At 42.0% G+C, this 25535-nt stretch overlaps 1 protein-coding gene across 2 annotated transcripts in view; it reads left to right on the top strand.

Annotated features, from left to right (window-relative positions):
• Nucleotides 1-25535, top strand: part of MAD1L1 (mitotic arrest deficient 1 like 1) — a 447749-nt gene that overhangs the window by 292950 nt on the left and 129264 nt on the right. For both annotated transcript variants that reach the window (XM_028706084.2, XM_077918712.1), the window contains exon 17: nt 23784-23974. In XM_028706084.2, coding sequence (XP_028561917.2) covers nt 23784-23974 — 191 coding nt within the window. The remainder of the gene's footprint in view (nt 1-23783; nt 23975-25535) is intronic.

Genomic DNA, 25535 nt, shown 5'->3' with positions numbered 1-25535 from the left:
TCTTTATAAAAACAGCGGAAACAATAATTCAAGAAAAATAGAAGAATATCTAAAAGGGAAGAGCATCCAAAAGATTACGTTACAGGAGAAAGAAAAACTGAGTGCCCCAATAGAGATAGATGAAATTAAAGATATAATAAAGGAGTTAAAAAAAGGGAAAGCGCCAGGCCCAGATGGGTATACTGGGAGATACTATAAAGAAATGGAGTCAATTTTGTTGACTCCTATGCAAGAAGTAATGAATAATATCCTCAGAGAAAGAGAACTACCTGAGACGTGGAAGGAGGCTCTAATTACTTTAATACCTAAACAAGATTCGGACTTACTACAGACCAAAAATTTTAGACCGATCTCCCTATTAAACATAGATTATAAGATCTTTGCAGGAATCCTAGCAAAGAGATTGAAAAACATACTGAGGAAAAGTATTCATAGAGACCAAGCCGGCTTTCTGCCGGGAAGGTATATGAAGGATAATATAAGGAATGTGGTAAACATTATAGAATATTTATCGGATAGATGTGATAAACAAGGTATGTTGTTATTTGTGGATGCAGAAAAAGCATTCGACAATTTAACTTGGGATTTCCTGCTGAAACAACTGGAGTATATGGAGGTCGGTGCTGAGTTTTATAATGGGGTAAAGGCAATTTACACGGAACAGAAGGCCAAGTTGATAATAAACAGTGTGGAGACCTCAGAAATAAGAATAGCAAAAGGAACAAGACAAGGATGCCCTCTGTCCCCACTGTTGTTTATTATGGCGTTAGAAGTTTTATTAAATTCAATAAGAGGAAATAGAGGGATAAGAGGGATAACAGTTGGACAGAATGAATACAAAACAAAGGCGTTTGCGGATGACCTGGTCATAACAATGGAGGACCCACTAAACTCAACAAAAGAAGTACTTGAAGAATTTGAACAGTTTGGAAAAGTAGCCGGTTTCAAATTAAACAAAAAGAAAACAAAAATCATTGCAAAAAACATGGAGACAGACAAAATTGAAGAATTACAAAATGCAACAGGGATAGAGGTGACCGGGAAAGTTAAGTATTTGGGAATATGGGTAACATCAAAAAATATAGATCTTTTCAAAAATAATTATGATACAGTATGGAAAGGGGTTAAGAAAGATATAGAATCATGGGGCAGGTTGAAAATTTCATTCTGGGGCAGAATAGCTATAATTAAGATGAGCGTTCTCCCAAAAATGCTATTCCTCTTCCAGAATATTCCTATTATTAGGGGTACAAAGATATTCAAGGAATGGCAGAAAGTGATTTCGAAATTTGTCTGGCAAGGAAAGAAGCCAAGGATTCAATATAAGTTATTGACAGACGTGAAGGAAAGGGGGGGCTTTGCCCTACCTGATCTAAAATTATACTTCGAGGCAGCTTGCCTATGCTGGATTAGAACTTGGATTAAATTGGAAGATAGGGAGGTGTTAGACTTAGAGGGATTTAATATTAGGTTTGGGTGGCACGCCTATCTATGGTATGGGAAGAGGAAAGTACACAGGGGTTTTGGAAATCATATTTTTAGAGGTCCACTGATTGAGGTGTGGGAAAGGAACAGAGAGGTGTTGGAACCTAAAACACCCCATTGGCTATCGCCGCTAGAAGCGATGAGTGTCACCAAAAAAAACAGGGGAGATAACTGGCCTACATACGAGCAACTGTTAACGAAAGAAGAAGGGAAATGGAAATTAAAGCCGTACGATCAGATTAAGGAGAAAGTTCATGACTGGTTGCATTACTTTCAGCTAAATGGAATGCTTAGAAAAGATATCACAGACAAAGGATATGTCGACAAAGATTCTAGATTCCAGACCGAAATATTGAACAACAATCATAGAATCCTATCTAAAATGTACAATCTGTTGTTAGGCTGGAATCTAATAGATGAAGAAGTAAAGTCAGTAGCGATTCATTGGGCGAGAGACATTGGTCATAACATATATGCTGAAGAGTGGGAGAAACTTTGGAAAATCCACCTTAAGTTTACAGCCTGTGTGACACTGAAAGAGAACTTAATGAAAATGTTTTATCGCTGGTATCTAACCCCTGTAAAATTAGCTAAAATGTATGGGATCTGTAACAAATGTTGGAAGTGTAGAGAAAGGGAAGGGTCCTTTTACCACATGTGGTGGGAGTGCCAAAAAGTTAAAGAGTTCTGGGAGGGGGTATACAACGAATTAAAAAAAATCTTAAGATACACTTTCGTCAAAAAACCTGAGGCGTTCCTTTTGGGAATGATAGGGAGGGAGATAAGAAAGAAAGATCACAGGTTCTTTCAATATGCAACATCAGCTGCAAGAATCTTAATAGCTCAAAATTGGAAATCCGAGAACTTGCCGACAATCGAAGAATGGAGAGCAAAACTGCTAGATTACGCGGAGATGGATAAGATGACAGGGAAAATAAGATATTCTAAAGATCAGAGGTTCATTGAGGAGTGGGAAAATTTTACGAATTATCTGGAAAAATTGAGTGAAGGACAGATAACGCTAGTGGGTTTTAAAAGAGCTCTGTAAAAGGGAAAAAAAGGGTACTGTCAGAGAGAAAGAGAAGAACTAGGGCGGTTAATGACAATACAATCTAAGAAATGCGAAGTTTTACAAAAATATTACGGATGATTTATGGAAAGGTTGAAGGAAGTTGTATCATATAATATGTGAATATGAGAAGTAATCCTTATGTTTTGTATCTTTTTATTTGCAAATCAATAAAAATTATAATTTAAAAAAAAAAAAAAGAATGAAATTTCCTACTTTGAAAGTCATTAGGCTCCATCTAAGAATGCTGATATCTTTAACAGTGTTTAAAAAAACCAGTGTTTTCGTTACTCTTTTTTATTTATTTGTTGAATGTCTAAATCTCCTTTCATTCAGACAAATCACAAGCCAGTTTAGAAAATAATGGGTAATATACAGCTAAAAATAGAAGTGATCAATAAAGCTACTTGAAACAATAAAAACGTATTTCAGATGCAATGAAAATACAGCAATAGAAATGATGCTCCCACACTCGAAACGTTGGAGAGTCTAATCAAAAGCCTTGATGAACAGATTTATTTTCGTTTGCTGCTGAAAACTAAGCAAAGTAGAGGCTAACTATGCTTCTAACGGTAGAGAATTCCAAAGCCAGAGTGTCACTACAGAGAAGGCTCTTTCTCACATCACCATACAACAAACCATCCCACTGATGGACAAGAAGTGCCTCTTCTGCTGATCTCGACGCCTGCGCCATCTTGTAAAGTCAGAAGCACTAGAACATGTACTGGTGTACCCATCTCCTGTACTCTCTTGAATATTTCCAATTTCTAGTGACCCTTGGCAATTTCCCAGCACATACCACTCTCTTACCTCTCAGCTGCACTTTGCTGCTGCCTAAATGTTTGGACTGGTCATTACTTCATTTCTCGTACTGTTTTCCTTTAAGGCACTTCCAGGCATTTTCTTCCCCAGTGGTTGTAGCTGCAAAGCTGGAAGGCAAAGGTACCTCCTGGAAAAGAGACACATTATCACAGAAGTTTGGAGGAACTGATGTTCCTCTTCCTTAACCCCAGTTTAGTTCACTTCCCATTGTGGTTTTCTGTCCAAAAAGAAACCAGTTCATCCTTGTGCTACAATGCTCCTATGTTCCAATATTGGTTCATTCTTGACTTATCGTGGCCACACCACACATATATACACACATAAAAACTAAATTAACGATATTTTTTAAAAAGTCATCCAACCCCAGCCTGGTGCCTTCCCGATGTTTTGGACTGCAATTCCCATAATCCTTGCTTTCTGGGGCTGATGGGAGTTGAGTCCGACAATATTTGAAGGGCAACAGATTGGGGAAGGGTGGCTAAAAGGAACAAACCTATAAAAATACAGTTAGTCCTCTAATAATCTACATTCAGCAAAAAATCTGAACATTTCATGCCAAGAGAATTGCAGAACAACTCTCACTTAGGTTGAGAAATGTTTACCACCAAATGTAGACATAACACCCACTCTGTGGGCTCTGTGTGGAGAGGTATTCATGTGGAGCACCCTCCACTTAGCTCTTATTCATATTGCCATAAAATGGTGGACTTCCTCCATTGCCAATCATGCTACTTGGTCCTTCCATAGAATCGTAGAGTCTAACCCCCTGCAATACAGGAATCTCAGCTAAAGCATCCATGACAAATGGCCACCCAACCTCTGCTTAAAAACCTCCAAAGAAGGAGTGTCCAACACCTCTCTTGGGTGTCTAGTCCACTGCCAAACAGCTTTTACTGTTAGAAAGTTTTTCCAAACATTTAGTCGGAATCTACATTCTGGTAACTTGAAGCCATTGGTTCGAGTCCTACCCTCCAAAGCAGGAGAAAACAAGCATGCTCCCTCTTCCACATGACAGCCCTTAACATATTTGAAGATGACTATCGTATCTCATCTCAGTCTCCTCTTTTCCAGGCTAAACATACCCATCTCCTTCAACCGTTCCTCATAAGGCTTGGTTTCCAGACCCTTGATCATCTTGGTTGCCCTTTTCTGCACACGTTCCAGCTTGTCAACATCCTTCTTAAATCCACCAAGACCCCTAGATACTTTTCACATGTAGTGCTAGTAAGCCAGGTGTCCCACATCCTATATTTGTGCATTTGGTTCTTCCTGCCTAAGTGCAGAACTTATTCATTTTGTTAGCTTGTTCCCAGTTCTCCAGTTTTTAAGGTCATTTTGAATTCTGATTCTGTCTTCTGAATTCTGATTCTGTCTTCTGCAGCATTAGTTACCCCTCCCAGTTTGGTGTCATCTGCAAATTTGATGAGCACCCCCTCAATTATTTCATCCAAGTCATTTGAACAACAGTGGACCCAGGATAGAACCCTGTGGCACCCCACTTGTCACTTTTTTCCAGGATGGTGAGGAACCATTAATGAGTACTCTTTGGGTTCAGTCAGTCAACCAGCTACAAATCCACCTAACAGTAACCTCATTCAATCAACATTTTACCAGCTTCCTTGCAAGAATATGATGGGAGACTTTGTCAAAAACCTTACTAAAATCAAAATACACTATGTCCTTAACATTTCCCTGATACACCAGGTTTGCAATTCCATAAAAAAGAAAAAAAGAAACCAGATTGGTCTGGAATGAGTCCTGAGAAACTCATGCTGGGTCTTAGTAATCACATCATCCTTTTCTAAATGCTCACAGGTCGACTGTTGAATTATCTGTTCTAGGACCTTCCCTGGTATTGATGTCAAGCTCACTGGTCGGTAGTCACCTGGGTCTTCCTCCCCACCCCCGGCCTTTTTGAAAATGGGGACAACATGGTGATGTGTATCTACTAGTAGTGTATAAACATTGACTAATTAAGTGTATATAACATGCTCCCAAAGTATGTTAAATGAATACTGTAGTGGAATATCAAGTAGGTGATCATTGCTTGATCCAATGTAAATCCTGACTTGAATCACTAGTTATTCTCAGAAGAATGGCGCCTAATGATATGCATCAAGGGAGGAAGGTTACAGCAGCAGTTAGGGAAAACTCAAAGCACTAGAAATGGGGAGACAAGCTAGTCTGTGCCAACTTTGCCCTTTGGGTGTTTAGATGCAAATGGGTAGGGCACTCATGTGCTTAGCTGCTGCTCCCTGATCTTATCTTTCCCTGCTAATAAGTTTAATCAACTCTGCATTTCCTTTTGGTATTTTCATTAAAATTGCAGGACCCGTGATTACACAGCTGCCTAATTTAAGTCAGTGGGGATTTTGAAACATGTTCAGATATTTTTAAATACTGCCTTAACTTCCTTGTTTACAGTGTTATGATTAAGTGGAATTCTCTGTAGTTGTTTTCAAGTACAAAATCCCTGCAGTTCCCCTTTAATACTCTTCCCCTCTCCAGAGTGGAACAGTTGCAAGCTGCCTTTGAAATGAGAGCAGGAAGCGAATGTTTTAGGTGCATCCCATATGTGAGCAACTGGGCACATGTGCATTGCCCCAAACCCGGAAGTGACCTGAAAATGACCCAAAAAGGGGCGGAACGGAGCAGGGCGGGGGCAGAACAAAGTGTGTGCAGGCTTTTTCAGTGGTGTTTCAAATGCATGTGATTTCACTTAGATGTGTGGTGCCTTGGAATGTAACCCCCGCGTAAATTGGGAGTTGCCTGTTTTGTGTTCACCACCAGTGACTCTCCACCACCATATTGATATGGCAGGGCTTCAAACTCTGATGGGTGGCTAAAATCAGACAGGTAACTATGTAATACTTTTGTGTATACTTATGTAATACTTTTTCTACTATGACTGTATTTGGTGCTGCCTCTTCCCAGAGTCTAGCATTATTAAAAATGACTAATAAGATGTTATGCTGCTTTTGTACTCTTGGTAAATTCTTGATTGTATGATATCCAAGTCAGATCAGGTGAAGGCAGAAGTCAAAATGTTTTGCCTGAAGTCTTGAATATTTCTGTTACATTTGTCACTGTAGTGTAAGTGGTTTTTACTGATTAACTGCCTGCTTCCAGGATCCAGAGCAAACTTGTCTGAAGTGCTGTTTGAGCCTTTAAAAATTATACGCGCAGATAGATAGATATATGGATAGGGAAAGAGATTGCAAATTGATTCATATGACTTGTCTCATTTGGCCTCAGGCAAGCCTGGATATTCTGTGCAACCGTATAGTAATGTGCTATGCTGTTTGGAGCTGGAATGTTCTTCTGGAGTGAGAAGTGTTAATCTTCCACGTTCACCCTAACTCTCCACACACCCCTTTCTAGGACAGTTGCCTTTTTTAGGGGGAGGGGGGCTGGCTGTTTTCATCATCTCTTACCCCCTCCCCCTAATCTGTCACTATCTGAAGAATTCATTACATTTCAAATCAGAGGCCTTGCTGCATACATTAGCAGGTTTTAATAGACTTGCCACGATTCAAAAAGGAGGAAGAAAAGAGAGAAGATTTAAAACTCTTGTCTTGCCGAAAGCAGACAGATTGACTCTAAAATGACTCAGTCAATAAAAGATGAGTTTTGAAAAGACTTCCCTCTGCTCAAAGGAAACCCGTATTCCAGGGAATTAGGTTTTTCTAAGCCCACTGTCAGAAATTAATAATACATACAGCATGTAAAATGGATTTAGCCTTCTACAGCCTTATACAAACATATCTTTGACTTGCTAAATGTGACATGACTACCAGGATTTTCCTTTATCCCAGGAGCTTGTCATGTCTCCAGAATGCGGTAACCTCAGTAATATTTTTTAAAAATAAAATATTGAACACATCAAATAAACCTCTAGATAACATTTTCATTTGAACGTGTGTCACTGTTCAGTCCCGTCCACCTAGAAACATCTTATTTGGATCTAGTTTAACTCCCAGTGTGTACTCTCCCCTCGTTAGCTAATTGTGTATTTTAATGGTTTTACAACTAGCTAGGAGAAGAAGTGCTCGTAACATTTGTGACCGTCTTCTGCCAGATGCCTGGAAGTCTTCATCATGATTGATTGTTTTTGCAATTCTTTAAACAACTTGTCTACTTCAGAGGGCTCTATAAATATGGCCTAAGTTTAACATCAGTGTCTGCATTGCCCAACCTCTTTGTCCAGCCTTAACAGCTGCTTGAGAGAAGGATCATGAACTGTGATGGGTGGAGAAGCTCTACTGGAATCCACCCCCTTCACCACAACCATCACCACCTAAACTTACCCATATTGCTTCCTGAGCCTTTAACAGCTATAGGCTTTAGTTTACTTCCACAATCATGAGAACTTTCCTCAAGTCATCAGGACCTCCAAATTCTCTGTTGTATATCATTCCTTGATATGTAGCCTTAAACTAAGATATCTGAATAACAGTAAAGGAATTAACATGATCAGCTCTTGCTTTTTGCCCTAAGAGCAAGGAAAGTGAGCCAACAACCTTGGACATCTTAGAAAAAGGATTCTGATGCTGAATTTTACTCTAAAATTGCATACCAAAAGGAATGTTGGAGTCAAAGCTTATGAGTCAATAGAATATATTTTCTAGCTGGTAGACAGCAACATTGGTTCAGCTCCAGTCAAAATCACTTCCACCAGCACAGTTTCCCTTGTAGGATTTGTTTCTTGATCCTTTATTGCAATTATTCTAATAAGTAAAACAAAACAAACTATGTTTTACTTTCAGAACATGGCACAATCCCTTTTCTGAGCACTGCCGCTTTTCTCCTACCCAGAAAACTATACTGTTTTTCTGCATTCCTTGGTGGTGGTGGATTGTACTCCTGTGAAAATCATGTTCCTTAAGCAGCTTCCTTGAAATTGACTGGATTTCTGTTACCTGTAGAAAAGTGTTGCTTTTTAAATATCTTTTTTAAAGCACTTCCCATCATATGCTTTTGCTGTGAAACTGTACTGTAAATTTTGCTTCTTGCGGATTTCCAGAAACATTGGGCAAGGCCTTGTATGGCAGCCAGTTTCACTTACAGGAGTTAAAAAAGGAAACATCACTAAGGACTGGTGCTCAGCTCCTTCAGTGGTGAGGTTAATCACCTTATAGCGGTCCAGATCAACAAAGCAAAGCACGCTCATGTTTAGTAACCCTTTAAAGGCTCAATAACCCTCCATTGTTTTGTTTCCTCTTTGGATCTGTAAAACCTGTGTGTATGTCAAATATCTGGCAGACAATAATACAGTGGTACCTTGGGTTAAGAACGTAATTCATTCTAGAGGTCCATTCTTAACCTGAAACTGTTCTTAACCTGAAGACCACTTTAGCTAATGGGGCCTCCCGCTGCCACCGCGCCTCCGGAGCACAATTTCTGTTCTCATCCTGAAGCAAAGTTCTTAACCCGAGGTACTGCTTCTGGGTTAGCGGAGTTTGTAACCTGAAGCATCTGTAACCTGAAGCGTCTGTTACCCGAGGTACCACTGTATAGAAGTTGGGCTGCATACAGATTGGTGAAGTACAGGTCTGTCTTTGCTTTTTTTGTAATTTGTAACCCACCCCTGAACATAAATATTACCAGGGTGACTTACTATGTCAATAAATAAAATCAAGTGATAATAAAATAAAGATAACAGCAACTTATTCCACAATACCTTTCTGGGCTGGCTATCGGGAGTCGCTGTGCTGCAGAGGCTCCATTTGTACCTGTTTGGTCAAGTCAGTAGAGAGCCAGTGTGGTGTAGTGGTTAAGAGCGGTAGTCTCGTAATCTGGTGAACCGGGTTCGCTTCCCCGCTCCTCCACATGCAGCTGCTGGGTGACCTTGGGCCAGTCACACTTCTTTGAAGTCTCTCAGCCCCACTCACCTCACAGAGTGTTTGTTGTGGGGGAGGAAGGGAAAGGAGAATGTTAGCCGCTTTGAGACTCCTGAAAGGTGGGATATCAAATCCAAACTCTTCTTCTTCTTCTGAAACCACTGGATGAAGTTGTCTGGGTGTGATGTCATCAGTACCCTGATGGTTCAGGATCCAGGGCATCTTCTTATTTGATGCTTTTGGAACTCATTCCCCCCGGGAACCACGTGTGCGCTGCCTTGGGTTCCAAGGTGGGAGAAATGTCAGGTATTAATGTATGCAAATAAATCATAAATGCTCTTTTTATTATTTCCTGTTAAGGGCTACATCAGAACGAAAATAGCCTTCAAAGCAATGGTGCTAAACAAGGGAGTTAACCAGTTTTTTTCTTGATTTATCTGTCAATTCAAAGCAACCAAAACTTGCAACCCCATTCTCCACATGGTAGCTAATAGGCAGTGCCCTTTGAAGTTGCCTGCTTGAAATGTAATTGTTTTCCTGTCTCCCAGCCTCCTCGCACAGATGATCAAGAAAGCTTGTTCAGTTTTCCTTTTTCTGTGGGTGTCTAGACTAGCTTTTGCATGATGTTCCTTTTAACTTGGGGAGCTTCCCAGTGAATATTATGTCACTTCGCTCCCAAACCACAACCCTAGGATGTAGCCAACCAGTAATCTCTTTGGGGAATAATTGCTGGTGCTTTTTCAGATAATTTTTATGAAAGGTGACAAACTGTTTGCTTTAGTGAGACGTTAATAATATGGATATGCCCCTTGTTTGAAAGCTGGCACAGAACTTATCTAACACGGCTGTTGGAGAGCCAGCAGCGTCTTTGTAAGATGTGAAGAATGAGTCTGTTCATTTGCATATAATTTTAGGGCTTACATGACATCTTTTGTGTAAACCGTGCAATTTATGGCGCAATAGGGAAGGCACATTCATAACAGAGAGAGATATGGGAAAGTGGGCTCCCTCTCTTCGTGGATCAGGGTTGAAACAAAGGCTTCTGTTCAAAAGAAAATGGAGGTAGAAGTTCTGTAGAAAGACATGGGAGATGCTTCCGTGAATCCAGCTCAAATGTAGCGTAAATGTGAAGCATCCCACATCTATATTCAACCACTGTTTTACAGGAGTTGTTTTTAATCTGTTTGGGAGAACCCTGGGATTCTTCAATGAGATAGTTGTTAATTGCATACAAGGTTATTTGAAATACATCTTTTTCATCACTACTGGTCTTTCCCTGCATTGCATAGCACAGGAGTGTTAGGAGTGTGTTTGAGTGTGCCTTCTCAGTTCATGCAGGGTACCAAATGCATTAGGTTTGGCCAGTGCCCCATGGGAACTGAGAATACACCATAGAATACCCCCCCCCAAAAGTATCATTTATAACAGGAATTCTCTGGGGTTCCTCAGCAGACAAACTGATACTGAAAGCCACTGTGCATAGAGAATAGAGGAAAGCCACATGCCTTGTTATATATGAACATCCTGGCATTTGGTCTGATGCATCACAGTCTGCTAGCATTTATCTCAATGGGCCCAACACTCGTTGGCCTTTTGAATGAAGGTGTTGTTCCACATCTACTGTTTGCATCTTGTAAATGTCTCATAAGCATGCATCACGCATAGTGCAGAGCTAATTTAAGATGAATTCTCACTGTGTATCACATGCTGACTCACTGCAGATAATCCAGATTTGCCATTTCCCCACAGAACTGCATTTCCTAATATGAGTAATGTGAGAAATACCATGAGAGGTTTTCAAGGTTTTGTTTTGTTAACATCTTTGGTATATCAGTGGGTAGCATCCTGAGAGTCTTGACAATTTGATGATTTTCTTGAGGAATAAGTTTCTGGTTCTCACTGCTTGTGCTTGGCTTCAGTAATGAAGACTAAGAAACTTAGGGAGCTCTTGTTGAGCTTCTTGTAGCCTGGAGATCAAAAACCTACGTTCTAAACAGCTCCGTAAAGGTAAAGGTACCCCTGCCCGTATGGGCCAGTCGTGACCGACTCTGGGGTTGCGTGCTCATCTCGCTTAAGAGGCCGGGAGCCAGCGCTGTCCGAAGACACTTCCGGGTCACGTGGCCAGCGTGACGAAGCTGCTCTGGCGAGCCAGCGCAGCACACACGGAAACGCCGTTTACCTTCCCGCTAGTAAGCGGTCCCTATTTATCTACTTGCACCCGGGGGTGCTTTCGAACTGCTAGGTGGGCAGGAGCTGGGACCGAACGACGGGAGCTCACCCCGCCGTGGGGATTCGAACCGCCGACCATACGATCGGCAAGTCCTAGGCACTGAGGTTTTACCCACAGCGCCACCCGCGTCCCGAACAAACAGCTCCATACCAGCATCCTATATTTTGTGCTAGTCTTGTCTTTCACCTCACCTGTCTATAATTATGATACACAACTTACCTGTGAAGTCTCCACGCATTTTGGAACTGCAATAAAAAGGAGAAGCAAACTAAGTAAACTTAAAAACAATTTTACTTGATTCCCCCCCCAAAAAAACCCCATAGTGCCTGAGGCTTTAGTTAGAAAGAGGAGGGGAAATAAATGCTGTTCCCCCCTGCCTTCCAGTTTCTATTTGGGCTCATACTGTGCATGATACATTATCCACAGGAACCCTGAAGACACAGGTTCGCAGTTCAGTTGTGCTGCTGGACTCAGCCCTGAGCATGAATGCCCAGGTCTCTGTGGTGGTCAGGAGTGTATTTGCACAGTTAAAACTAGTGCACCAGCTGTGCTCATTCCTCGAGATGTCTGATTTGATCACAGTGATACACACCTTAGTTATATCCTGCTTGGTTTACTCTACTGCACTTTATGTGAGACTGCCTTTGAAAAGTGCTCAGAAACCCCAACTGGCTTAAAGAACTGCAGCCACGTTGCTGACCATAGCTGGTTGTAGGGGCCATATGACTGCTTGCTACATCAGCTCAACTGGCTACTGGTCTGTTTATAGTCAGAATTCAAGGGACTGGTTATGACCTATAAAGCTCTACATGGCCTAGGTCCAAGCCATCTGAAAGACCCTATTCCCTCCTACGAACCTGCCCAGGTTTTGAGATCTTCGCGGGGCTGTCCTTGAAGCTGTCCCAGAAACTCCAGCGGGTGCAGAATGCTGCAGTGAGGCTCCTCACGGGGTCTCTGCTATGGGAGCATATTCACCCAGTGCTTTTCCAGCTGCACTGGCTCCCGGTGGAGTACTGGGTCAGATTTAAAGTGCTGGTTTTGACCTTTAAAGCCCTTCACGGCCTAGGACCCTCGTACCTACGGGACCGCCTCTCCTGGTATGCCCCACGGAGGACCTTAAAGTCCATATATAGCAACACCCTAGAGGTCCCGGGCCCTAAGGAAGTTAGATTAGCCTCAACCAGAGCCAGGGCCTTCTCAACACTGGCTCCGGCCTGGTGGAATGCTCTGTCTCATGAGACCAGGGCCCTGCGGGATCTGATCTCTTTCCGCAGGGCCTGTAAGACAGAGTTGTTCCACCTGGCCTTTGGCTTAGAATCAGTTTGATTCCCTCCCCCTCTTTCTTTTTCCTTTCTCCTCCTGTGAAGAGGCTGCATCCTAATGTTTTAATGTTGTATTTTAATCTTTTTAAAATGTATTTTAATCAACTTGTTTTTATTATTGGTTGTTAGCTGCCCTGAGCCCGGTCTTGGCTGGGGAGAGCGGGGTATAAATAAAAATCTATTATTATTATTATTATTATTATTATTAATCTCAGTCCCACCACCTTCATTCCCGTCACCCTCATCAGTGGCAATGCCAGAGAGGGTTTTCTTGGTGGCTGCTCCAAGACATTGGAACTCCCTCCCTAGAGAAGCCAGACTAGCTCCCTCCTTGTTGTCCTTCTGCCAGTCGGTGAAGACTTTTTTGTTCCAATAGGCCTTTGAGAATTGTCTGCTTTTAATGAAAGGGCTAGTGCCATGCTGTTTTAATTGTAATTATTTCAGGCAGGGTATAAATAAATATATAATAATAATAATAATAATAATAATAATAATAATAATAATAATACACAATCAACTCTAAAATCCTCACTTTGGTTCCATCTTTTCTCTGTTTCATGACTTAAAGCAACTCAGAGTTACATAAGACGGTGTGGCAAATTTGATTCAAAGTTTGAGACTTTTCCCTTCATTTGCCTAATAGAACAAACTTTGAAGCCAGTAGCAGGACCTCAGACCCGGTGGGGGGGGGTGTCAAATGTGGCTCCCCAGTCTCGATCTAGCCCCTCACCCCAATTTTGCACTCCAATTATTATTATTTTTTGCCTTGTCAGTGTGTGTCCTTGTTAATACCTCTTGCTTGTTTGAATGGAAGATAGAGAGGTGTGTGTGTGTGTGTGTGTGTAAACTAGCTTACTGCACAAAGGTAGAATTTAATTTGTTGCTCTGCTCCCTTTTATCTGTGACCTCACCAACTACTGGCCTATGGATGGATGCCCAGAAGAAGATGCAGCTGTAAGGCCAAAAAAAAAAATCTCCATCTCTAGTCTAAGCAAGCCCTTCACTTCTTCCCAACATTCTACAACTTAGGTTTAAGCCAGTAGCTAGATACATGAGAGAGTGGGCAGCAGAGCCAGGCCAAGGAAGGACATTCATTCATTTCCTCAGAGCATACTCAGTCCCTCTTAGGGGACAGGACTTAGAACTGCTCTTATTCCCCACTCTTGGACCAGCCCCAGTTCTTCAGTGTGCTTGAGGGACCTTCTTAGCCTTGCTGCCCTTGGCCAACGCCCACCCTGTCTAACTAAACTAAACATTCCCTAGCCAGATGGATGGGCAAACTGTTAACTATTAGGAGGGCTGTCCCTTACTATATTCCGTCTATCTACAGAGAGATCGATAGGCACACAATCTCAGACAGTCCACTTAGCAGAGGTTGTTTGTGCACTGCAGCCTTCCTCAGTTCCCTGAGCATTTGGTAATTTACTTGCCTCTCTCCTTCCCTTAATAAACTCTGAGGCTTCTATGGGCACCCAATCAGTTCCCAATGATAAACTTAACAATTAGATCCTTGCTGCCAAACTTCCCCCAAATTTTCTAATAAAATCACATGAATATTTAATACACAATTATTAAATATTTAAAAATTTAAAACTGAAATAGTTTTTGAAGTGAGCATGTGATGAATAATGCATCGGCTGCAAATGAGTCTCAGCGTGGCATGGCACTGCGGATGCTACGTTCCAGATTTTCAGCCTACCAGTGGGGTTGGCCAAGTCCAAGTGAGGCTGGTTTGGGGGTGGTTGCAGCGGAGTTGGTGGACTTTGCCGATCTTTGTGCATGTGTCTGAGAATAACCTCTCTCTTGCAGAGTAATGCTTGAGGGAACAGGTTACCTGCAGAGGTGCATGAGCTCCAAAGACACAGAGGCATGACTGAAAGCCTTCCAAGCATCTTGGAGTGGAAGATGTGATTGCTTTACCCTGTGTTCCTTTCCAGCACTTTTGTTCTTCGGCAGAACTCGCCCCCCCCCCCCCCCCGGTGCGCGTTGCTCTTTTCTTTCTGTTTCTCTCCTCTGTGAACCATCAGATTTGCTCTGCCTCAGCAGTATTGTCCTTAAATGATTGTTTTCATAAAGTGGACTCCAGGAAGCGAAGGAGAACATGACAAATATTCCAATAAACAGGGAGCAGAACCTCCTGATCTGGGCTTGAGCAAAGAGGTCAGGGGGCCGTCATCTAAAAGTGGGCCCAGAGGAGCTGTTCTGTGTAGAAAGCAAGCCAGTTAGATGCAACAAAAGGAACAAAAGAGGGTTTGGGGCAAGCGTGAATGGTTGACAAGAGTCTTTGAGCTTTCTCAGCTCAAGACATGTTTCACTTCAACGTAATGGCAGGAATTCGGAGGAGTTGAATTGGGGCGAGAGAATTTCTGATAGCTTCCCAGAGGATTAGCCAAGAGAGCCTACCTCAAAATGATAGAGTGAGGCTTTTGCCAGAATGCGGTGCCCTTTGGTCCTGCTGAGAGGGTAGAGCGGCCTTGATGCCTCATTGCTTGCAGTGGAAGCAATTCCATTAGTTTGAGCCACGCATGTGAATATAAAATCCCAGTCTGACCTTTGAGTAAAGTTGACTTACATAGCTGATGGTGGGATCAGCCCATTATGTCTGTGGCTAAGGATAGGAACTAGTCAGCTGACAAAGAGAAGGGCTTCTGGCTCGTTTGTAAACCATGTAGCTTGACTTCAAAGACATGCACACCCTAGTCTAGTTCCTGGTGCTTCCACTGAGACACAGCTAAGTTATCAGAGCTTGGTAATACCTCTGCTCAAGACTTGAGGGAGTGAATTACTGCTTTATCTATGTCCAATTTGATCTTTTGAGTTTTGGCTTGGGCCAGAGACACCTACCTGGCTGTTTGGGCCTCAGGTTATCTGACGGTGCCTACAGGTTGGATGAATAATGAAAATAACAAAGTAGAAACTAAACCACACCAAGAAGAAACATAGAGCAATATATTGAGAACTTTTTGTCAAAGACAGCAGAGGCCAAGACAGGTTAATTTGAAGCAGTTTTCTGTTAGTTCGGTAAATAAACAAATTCACTGCTGAAATGCAAGACTTATTCAAGTTTGCTCAACCATGTAGGAACTATAGAAATGTGCCATGTATACTGTGTGGCAGCAACCCCCTCTTATTCCCCCAGTACTCCACCCTAGATCTAAAAGAGTCCCATAAAATGAACAGGCGAATTTTATCTCTTTTGAGATAAGATCGTCAATATGTGTAGATCTAGGGTGAGATTCTCAATATGTGTAGATCTAGGGTAAGAGATTCTGCCTCCTCTCCTATTAGCTTTTGCTTAATATAATGCAGTTTGTTTTTATACAGTGTCCTTTGCACAGTATTGCAAAACTCTTTGTGTCATTAACTAAGCCTAGAGATAAGCTTTCAGCTCAAGTCTTAAGCAGGGGGAGTGACTCAGTAGCTCAAAGGGCAGCATAAGAAAATAATTCAAATTTCTGGAGTACTGGAATAAATAGAATAGGTGGGTGAGAGTTTATAGGTGCAGAGAACAATGGCTGTAAACAAGTCTGTGCAGAGATTTGTGGAGAAATGGGCAGAAGCCATGACATATGAAGTAGCAATAGTTATAATAGCTTTTTTAAAAAAATCCGTATTTAGAGACAGTATCATCATGCTGGTCTGCCTCCCAGCGTTTGCCCTGGTATGCAGAAATTACATCTGCTCATGAACTTTATAGGTACTGGACCAGAAGAACCTTTTGCCTGATAATAGTAATTAGGAAGGCTCCTATATGTTGTGAAATGGAATTCTCTCCCCCCACCCTATTTCCAGTCTCCAGGTGTGACTGCTATTGTTCAGTTAACCAAAATGGCACCATTCACACAAATGAGAGAGGTATCAGCAGACTGAAGGAGCACCGGGGTTTGCAAAGTGCAAAAAGTGTTTGAAAACGAAACCCCAAGTTGGCGGGGGGACGACGACTCTATAACATTTTCAGTGGCCACAGAATAGTGACTGATGGGCAGGACAGGGGCAGTGATGAAATGGAGCATTGCGGAGGAAGGCATGGCTGGTTGATGGGAACAGTGAACAGGAGTACGGCTCACCACAACACTTGGTTTGCTAAATATTTCCCAACAGCATCGTTTGGAGGGAATAAAGGCAGGTTCTCTAATAATGCATGATGCACTTTTTCTTTTTAGACAAGGCCATGGAGACAAACTCTCTTGGAACAATGCCTCATTTTAACTAGCATGTTAAAGTATGGGTCATTTGCTTTTAAATCAGAAGGATCTCCCTTGAGCTAGATTTGCTATACATTTCCTAGGTTGCCTCTTTGCTCTTGAGGCACAAAACAACACAGCTAAGAAGTTGCGTTCAAATTAGAATTGCTGTGGAGAGGTTGGTCAATAGTTAGCTTATTGGGTCAAAGTCAGTGTTCCTTATGTTTTTCTAAAGGCCAGTAATATGCTTATTGACCAGACTCTAATTGGGTGAAGCATCGCTGAAAGGTTCCCCAGCTGAAGTTCTGTTCCAAAAGCAGTGACATTTTCATTAGAAGGTGGAAAAGACCCACCCCATACTTTATTCAAATTACAGTGAATTATTCATTAATGTTCATGTAAGTGTTGCATGAGTAGAGAGAGTGTTTGGATAGGAGAGAAACTAAAGTTGGAAGGGTAGTTATTATAAAAAGAAAGTTTATGGTTGAGAGATCTTGATTTCTCAATAAATCCATAAGGTTAACTTTATCAATGTCATCTTGTTCACCCACATCTCTCTGCCTCTCCCCTATCTCTCCTTGCCTCAGGCTCTTTTCAGAACAGGTTTGCTTACCTAAAGACATTGGCCAGAGTCCAAACATCTTGGAAACTAAGTCGGGGAGCCCAAAGCTGTATGACAAACCACTTTCGAAACAGAGCAAATTTTCAAAAGCAATTTGTGATCAATGGTATGTCAACTGTTCAACAGTGGAAAAGTCAAACAGCATCTTAAATCCTTAAATCTTAAATTCTACCCAGATGGTACATTACTATGACAATCTCCTGCCCTCTAGCTCATGTCTTCTTCCAGAGGCATATGGAAAACGAGAAGCCCACTAAGCTTTTGGTGTTGTGAAAGATCCCGTCTCGAGCTCTCAGCTCTCTGTCAAAAAAAGGCAGTAGAGAGTTTATGCCAGGGAGTCTGTTCTCCTCTCCCTGACCCATAGAAATTGTTTTCTCCTCCTAAGGGCAAGGAGGATTGATTTACAAACTGGGGGTTTAAATTGCTGCAGTTTGGATGGACTGTGAGTTTTCCAGGCCACTACGTTCAGGAACAAGCCCATATTAATAAACATTGTGTATGACCTCTTGTTGCTGCATTTATAATGCTTGACCTCAAATGGTAGATATTGTCTCCCTGAATCCTGTCATAGAAAACCAGGCTTTTACAGAATGGATGAGGGTCTACTTAACCCTGTTACTCCCTACCATTTCTTCATTCAGAATCCTTCCTCCCAAGCTGTCTTCCCACTTGTAGAAGTAAATATATTTCTCCTTTCCATTCTTCTGCTCAGACTAGCAGCCTTCTGGAGGCTGTTCACCTATCTCAAGTCTTTTGTTTCATTTGGGCCTGAAAGATGGCTGGTAAAATCAGTTTTAAGGTATTATCAATGCATAGATTTGGCTTTAATATGACATTCAGATTTCATTTGAAAGTGGACCATTTATTTATTTCTTGCAAAAAGAAAACAAAGTATAATTGAAATGTAAAACAAAACAAAATCCAGTGTGAACCAGATAGTTTTGCCTTTTGGTTAATTGCTTTTGATTCACCCAGGTGAAGGCCTCATTGAAGTTCTGTTTACAATGCTTCCTGTGTATAGGAAACAGAATGCAAAGCCGCCACAGCTCCCATAACTGTACTCCAGTTTTCAAACAGTGCTTTTGAAAGCTTCAATTTAAAGGAAATATCATGAAAATATTTGGAGTAAAAGCAGCCAGGGTTCTTGGCTGTAGTGAGTGGGCAACAGCAGCTCTGTTGCCAACATCCCTTCGTTTTTCAAATATACCTTGGTGCTGATGCAGAGTAGATACACACACACACACACACACACACACACACACACACCCTGCAAAACATTGGCATGGCTGCCTTTGCTATTTCAGAAAGCAAGATGTAGGAGTCCTATGTATTGTGCAACCTGCCTGTTTGATAAGTCTGGCACCAGAGGTCATTCTCTAAATATCCCTGCCACTCTGTAGGTTTTCTTAATAATAATTACTATTATTTATAAGCCGCCACCTGACTAGGTTGTCCAGAGAGCCACGTTTTAAGCATTTTAAAATCATCAACAACAAAAAGATTACCCAGGATTTTAACTTAATTTATATCTACTGCTTTTTGTATTTTTACTGTTGCTACAATAACTGCTTTTGTTTCTGATTTTCCTTTACCTGTTTTATATTTGTTTCATGCTTCTCTTTTGTAGGCTACCTTGGAAATCTAGATTAATAAAATTATGTTTAAATAATCATAAAATGATTAGATGTGGTCCCTTGTTGTGTAAAATCCTATTATGCCGCTGTTTGCTTAATTGCTAGATTTTTTTATTTTGCCCAACTTTCACTTTCAAACTAGTTTACAACATCAAGTTGCTAATATAATAAAATGATTGCCAGAACAGACCAAGCAGTAATAGGATAAAACTTGCAGCCCCAAACTCAATAAAAAAGTCACGCTGTAACAACAATAATGTTTTTAATTGTCTCCAGATGGAGATGGATGGTTAGGACTACATGAGCCTTCTGGAAGAAGATAATAATCTATAACATTGGCACAATTCCCAGGAAGACCCTGCTCCTGGTAGACACTCACCTTGCTCCAACAAGTTGATAGCTCCTTGAGCAGGCCCTTGTGAACAGATCTTAAAGCACTGGGAGGAGCATGTTCATAGAATTGCAGAATTGGAAGGTCCTCTGAGGGTCATCTAGTCCAACTGGCTACAATGCAGGAATCTCAGCTAAAGCATCCATGACAGATGGCCATCCAACCTCTGCTTAAAAACCTTCACGGGAGGAGAGTCCGTAGCCTCCCGAGGGAGCTTGTTCCATTGTTGAGCAGTTCTTACTGTCAGAAAGTTCTTTCTGTGTTTTTTGTCAGAATCTTGTAACTTGAATCCATTGATTGGTGCAGGTCCTACCCTCCAGAGCAGGAGAAAAGGAGCATTCTCCACCTTCCATGTGACACCCCTTTAGATATAATATATAACCCCTGTTATCTATTAAAGCATAATCCAAGATATTCCAAAGTCTCTTTGATCTCCTTGGAGGAAAGAAGAGGTATATATGTAATAAATTGTTAAGTGTAGTAGAAGAAAGTAGTCACCTTTTCCCTCTGAATGTTATTTTCATTGTTGTTTTTAAAGTTTGATAATGTTTATCTTAGACATTATGTTATGCTGTTTTATTTATGCCTGTACCCATCCCTGGGTCCACTTGGTGAAGGCCAGTTATAAATATTGTAAATAAATAAAATTAAATAAAGTGCATCACGCTCCCTTTTGGCCCATATTTGTCAAAAGCCGATTGGCAGTCTTTTGAAGTCCAGAGTAAAAAAGCACCCCATTTGTAAGATTCAGTTCATTTTCTTGTGCTATTATTTTTGTCCTGGGTGGTTTCCATTTTGCCAAACTAAAATAGTAAATTGTAAGTGGTTTAAATTCACTGAGATTGTTGCATACAGGTGGCAACAAATGGAGAGAACTATCTTGTAAGTGGACTTCTGTGTATTGTCTGCAATGAACAGTGACTCCGGGGTGAAATCTGTTTTCTTGGAAGGAGGTTCCATTTCTGGAGCCTTTTCAAGCGCAATTCTGCAAAAAGCGGCTTTAAATAGTTTTGCTGTGTGCTGCCTATCATGGACAAGGAAGCAAGTCCATGCTACTTATTTGTTCCCCTTTAAGCTGACAGACTCTAACATGAATGGTGGAGATTGTGAGCATCCTATTTAGGAAGTAGCACTTAACCTCTTCTTCAGCTTTTCTCTGAGTTGTTAGGTCTCCTCTTGAATAAGGGCAATGCTCAGTACTTGATCTTACAAAATTTGGGCAAGGCAACTTCTGCAGTCAGCTGGAAAGAAGGACATTTGCTCCTCTAAGACTGGATTGTGTTTATTCCAAACATTTTTAAAATTTATTTTTTTAAATCCCATTTGGACGTCTGAGATATATTAAAGCCCACACAGTCTCTGACAGTGGTGAAATATTGCTTGCTACTGAAACATGGACAACAGATTTGGGTTTGTTTTTTCTTTCTCATGTGAGAATTTTATTCTCAATTGTTCGGGTTTAGGGATGGCAGATGAATGCAGAATTGGGAGAATATTGAGGTCAGAGCTGCCAATTAACCTCTTGATTTCAGTTGCTGATTACTCAATTAATCAAGGGGCTAGAGTCAGCCAGGAAAAGGCATCAAATGCAATCCCAGGAAGCGACTGGCTTGTTGTGTTTGGCTGAGATGTGTGTGAATTTACACTGGTCTGCGAGTGGGAGAAATGCATAAAGCACGATGTTCACTCCCAGGGGACATCCATAAAACATTTCCCAAAGGAACACAAGATGAAGAAGAGAAGAAAGTTTTGACAATTTACGGCAAAGGATGGGTGAGGCAATTAGTCAGCCTGTAATTGCTTCTGCAGCACAGTTGGGTTTAATGTGTGTTTACTAGGTGGCCATAAGACTGCCCTTCTCAAACTTTTTGAACTTGCCACACCTGTGATACCATCTCTTTTATATCCTGCAAGCCCTTCCTCAGATGCTCTTTTTGTGTGGAGACTTACTGTAACTAGACACAAATATACATAACTGAAACATTATATATATATATTTCTTCCCTTGCTTGTTTCCCCTGATTACTCTGCTCTCCAATCTGATTTTAAATGGTAAGCTCCTTGGGACAGGGTCCTGTCCTCTTGAATACTTAAAGTGCAATGCTTATTGGTGCTGCTGTATAATTAATGAGCAGTCCTAGTAGTGATACAATAGTGAAACAGAATTTGGAAGCCCAGATCACCCCTTGGATGCCTACAGATGTTCAGGTTTAACTTGAGTGGCCTTTGCACACATCATTCTGGCTGAAATCACCATGTGGCCAAAGAGACGAAGCGGGAGGAGAGGCAGGAGGTTTCAAAGAATAAGTGTCTCTGTTTGTTTTCTCTGGAAATGTGTATCTCTTTGCTCACCCTGGACTGTTCTGTTGATAAAACAAGCTGACGTAGGCGGCATCTCTGACATGTATTTAACTAAGACCGTCTCTGTAATTAATGGGGGGATAAATTGTGGTTTAATTACTCAGAAAGCACCTTGGGTGAAAGATTCATGGTAATTGTTGTGTATCCTCTTGAAGGATTCACAACACGGGCAGCAAACATGGTAGCAATAAAATACTGGTTGAGTGGCAGCCAGTTCTGTGGGGTTTTCCTTACCAGGATTCTGCCACTGGAGAGGGAGCGTGAACTGCTGTCCTCTAGGGCTGGATTTCATTTGTCTTTGGAACGCACACAAATTCCCTCTCCCCCATCTCCTGCACTACTTCCACATCTTGCAGCACTCGCTAACTTTGTGATTTCCCAGGCTAATAAAACAATGCAGATCAATACACACTGGATTAAGGTGGCAGCAAGTTGTTAAATCCATGCTGGAAAATATCAGATGGAAGTCATTACCACTTGCCTCCCAATTAACATTTGGACCCATATTGGCTTGTTCTGCATGATACGTTGCCAACCCTGAAATCCTCACTCTGGTTTTATCTGTGGCCAGTTTCATGAGCAACTTAAAGAAACATGAGATAGCATGACCATTCAGGTTCATAGCATTTATAACCAGGCTTGAGGCTGCCAATTACCGGTAGTTTCTGGTTTTGACTTACAAAGACCTAAATGGCCCAGGACCACAGTATCTCAGTGACTTCCTCTCCCTATATGAACCGACCCATACGCAGTAAGCATCATCCGAGGCCCTTCTTCATGTGTCTCCTCCATGAGAGGCCCCTCTTGTGCAATGCTCTCCCCAGGAGCGTTTCTTACATATCTTTAGACACCAGGCAAAACCATTCCTCTTCTCCCAGGCCTTCAGCTAATTAAACAATTTATTGTCTTTTAAGCTTGGGGGGATTGTTTTTGTTCGTCACTATGTTATGTATTTTTGTTTTTATATTGTAACCCTCGGCAGCGTAGAGATGATGATGATGATGATGATTATGCTTCTATGAATAAATAAATGTTTAGCTTGCATGGCTTTCCATGCCAGTGAGGGCAGAGGGTTTGGTTTCCCCCTTCTTCTCTACTGGATTTCCCCGCCAGCTACATTTCAGCATATGCATCTGTTTTTATCTGCCAGACCTAGATTGAGAACTGTCATGCAGCAGCTGAGGTCTTGTTCTGGAAAAACAGACGAGGGTCACATGGGCTAAAAGCAGAAGGCATGATCCCCAGTGGCCTGGCGTTGTATTAGGAAAATGAGAACTAAGGACCCCAGATCAGAGGCACATTCTGAAGACAGGTTGAGTGTTGGCCACTGGCTTTGGCTGATGAGAACCAAAGGGACAGAGGCAGGGACGGAGGTCAGATACCAGATACGGGTGAAATCATCTGTGCTTTTGTTCCATTAAACGGGTTGCTGAGGCTGAAAAACATAGCTTGGAGCTGGAGTTTTCTACAGTTTGCCAGGCCCCTGTTGGTCCCAAGTCACATGGGTCTGGCTGGACAAACTGCTTCAGGGTCAGTTCTGGCCGCATGTGGGTGGCAAAGCAGCATAGCACAGATCAGGCCAGTAGTGCCCTCCAACTGAGAGCTGTCCTAGTGGTGTAAGGATAGAAAGCAGCTGGGATTTGCTGCCTAAGACTCGTGTCTTCAGAAACTCTGCATGGAAGCTAGCTCTCTTTTCAGGTTGGGCTTTCTGTTCCTTTACTGCTTTGGTTACCCCTCTTCTACCTTGTCTTTCTTTAAACCTACCTCCCCCCCATGGAAGAAAGATACAGAACTTACAAGCATAACTGTCTCCTCTTTTCCAGAACTAAAGAAACAAATGGAGAGTGCCGAACTGAAAAACCAGCGCTTAAAAGAAGTTTTCCGGGCAAAGATCCAGGAGTTCCGCAAAGTGTGCTACAAGCTGACCGGCTACCAGATTGACATGACTACAGAGAACCAGTACCGGCTCACCTCGGTTTATGCTGAGCGCGGTGAAGACTGCTTGATCTTTAAGGCAAGTTTAATTTATACCCCAATGCATGTGAGGATGCTGTGTGCAAACATAAGCATTATACGGCCCTCTTACTCCATTTGGTAATTTACACTGTTTGCTGAGATGGTAGTAGCAAAGACAACTTTCTGGGTGAATTTCACAGATGTGTGTCAATGCAGAATGTGAGAGGATTTGCAGGCAAGAGATCTTTTGTTTTATAGGGTGCTCAGTTGAAGGCTTGGGCTTGCCTTTTTCCGCTTTTTCTTTTGCTTTAGTGATTTACCAAAGCTGATGGCTGGTGCTAACCCTGAGAAAGTGAGGGGACAATCTATGACCAAAAAAAGTTATTCTTTGGCAGTTCCACTCTATTGTCAGGAAGTAGGTGCTGGAGCAGGGTGACCACGCACTTCCGTGTCCACAGGGGAATTCTTGCAACTGACTACAGCAAACTAACATTGCTGTAGACCTGGTAGGCTGCTCAGAAGGGTCTCTCTCGGGCATAGGAAGCTGCCTTTTACGGAGTCAGACCGTAGGTCTATCTAGCCATACTGGCTGGAGCCATCATGTTGGGGGCGGGGAGGCTTCTCCCGTAAATTACAAATCTTATATCTGTGCATCTTTTTTATTGCATCTTGGAAAAGGTTAGGATCTGAATGAGTTAAGCGTCTGCCAGCAATCCCAGGGGACCTGGTGCTGTGAGGTGGTGTGCCCTGATCCATGTGCGGGGGTGAGGATGTTTTTGGTGGAATCCCCATGGCAACTGTACCTTGTGCTCCAGTTGTTAAGGTTGTGTTGGGGGGTGTTGCATGCTGCCTTTTGCTCCTCCCCAGAAGCTGGGAGCATTTTGCTATTGAAGACTGAGAACAGTTGCCAGTCAGGATGGAGAAACTGAGTTTTGCATAATGTCAACTTATTCCTTGTTGTTGTTGTTGTTGTTGTTGTTGTTCTTCTTCTTCTTCTTCTTCTTCTTCTTCTTCTTCTTCTTCTTCTTCTTCTTCTTCTTCTTCTTCTTCTTCTTCTTCTTCCTCCTCCTCCTCCTCCTCCTCCTCCTCCTCCTCCTCCTCCTCTTCTTCTTCTTCTTCTTCTTCTTCTTCTTCTTCTTCTTCTTCCTGCTGCTGCTGCTGCTGCTGCTGCTGCTGCTGCTGCAAAATTCAAACAAATTGCTAGTGTTAGTAAGGGGATCATTTCTGACCATTTCCTTTTAGCAAACAGTGCCATAATTCTAATGCTTTGGGGTGTCACTTCTGTTATTTACTGAGCTAGCTGGCTGGGAGGAGTTTTTGGCCAAGCTGGAAATCAGAATATACCGTATTTTTTTGCACCATAACACTCACTTTTTTCCTCCTAAAAAGTAAGGGGAAATGTCTGTGTGTGTTATGGAGGGAATGCCTACGGGTTGCATGCCTACGGACTTTCCTCCTCTAAAAACTATGTGCGTGTTATGGTCAGGTACGTGTTATAGAGCGAAAAATACGGTACATATAGGCAAAGTCTTGTTGAGGCATTTGTTATTGTCAGGGAATAGGCTGCTCTCAAATCTTTCTCTTCACTTCCCCCCGAGATTATTTGTTATGGCATTACA

Source organism: Podarcis muralis, chromosome 14 (genome assembly GCF_964188315.1).
Source record: "Podarcis muralis chromosome 14, rPodMur119.hap1.1, whole genome shotgun sequence".
Classification (NCBI taxonomy): domain Eukaryota; kingdom Metazoa; phylum Chordata; class Lepidosauria; order Squamata; family Lacertidae; genus Podarcis; species Podarcis muralis.
This window is presented reverse-complemented; position numbering and strand designations above follow the sequence as displayed.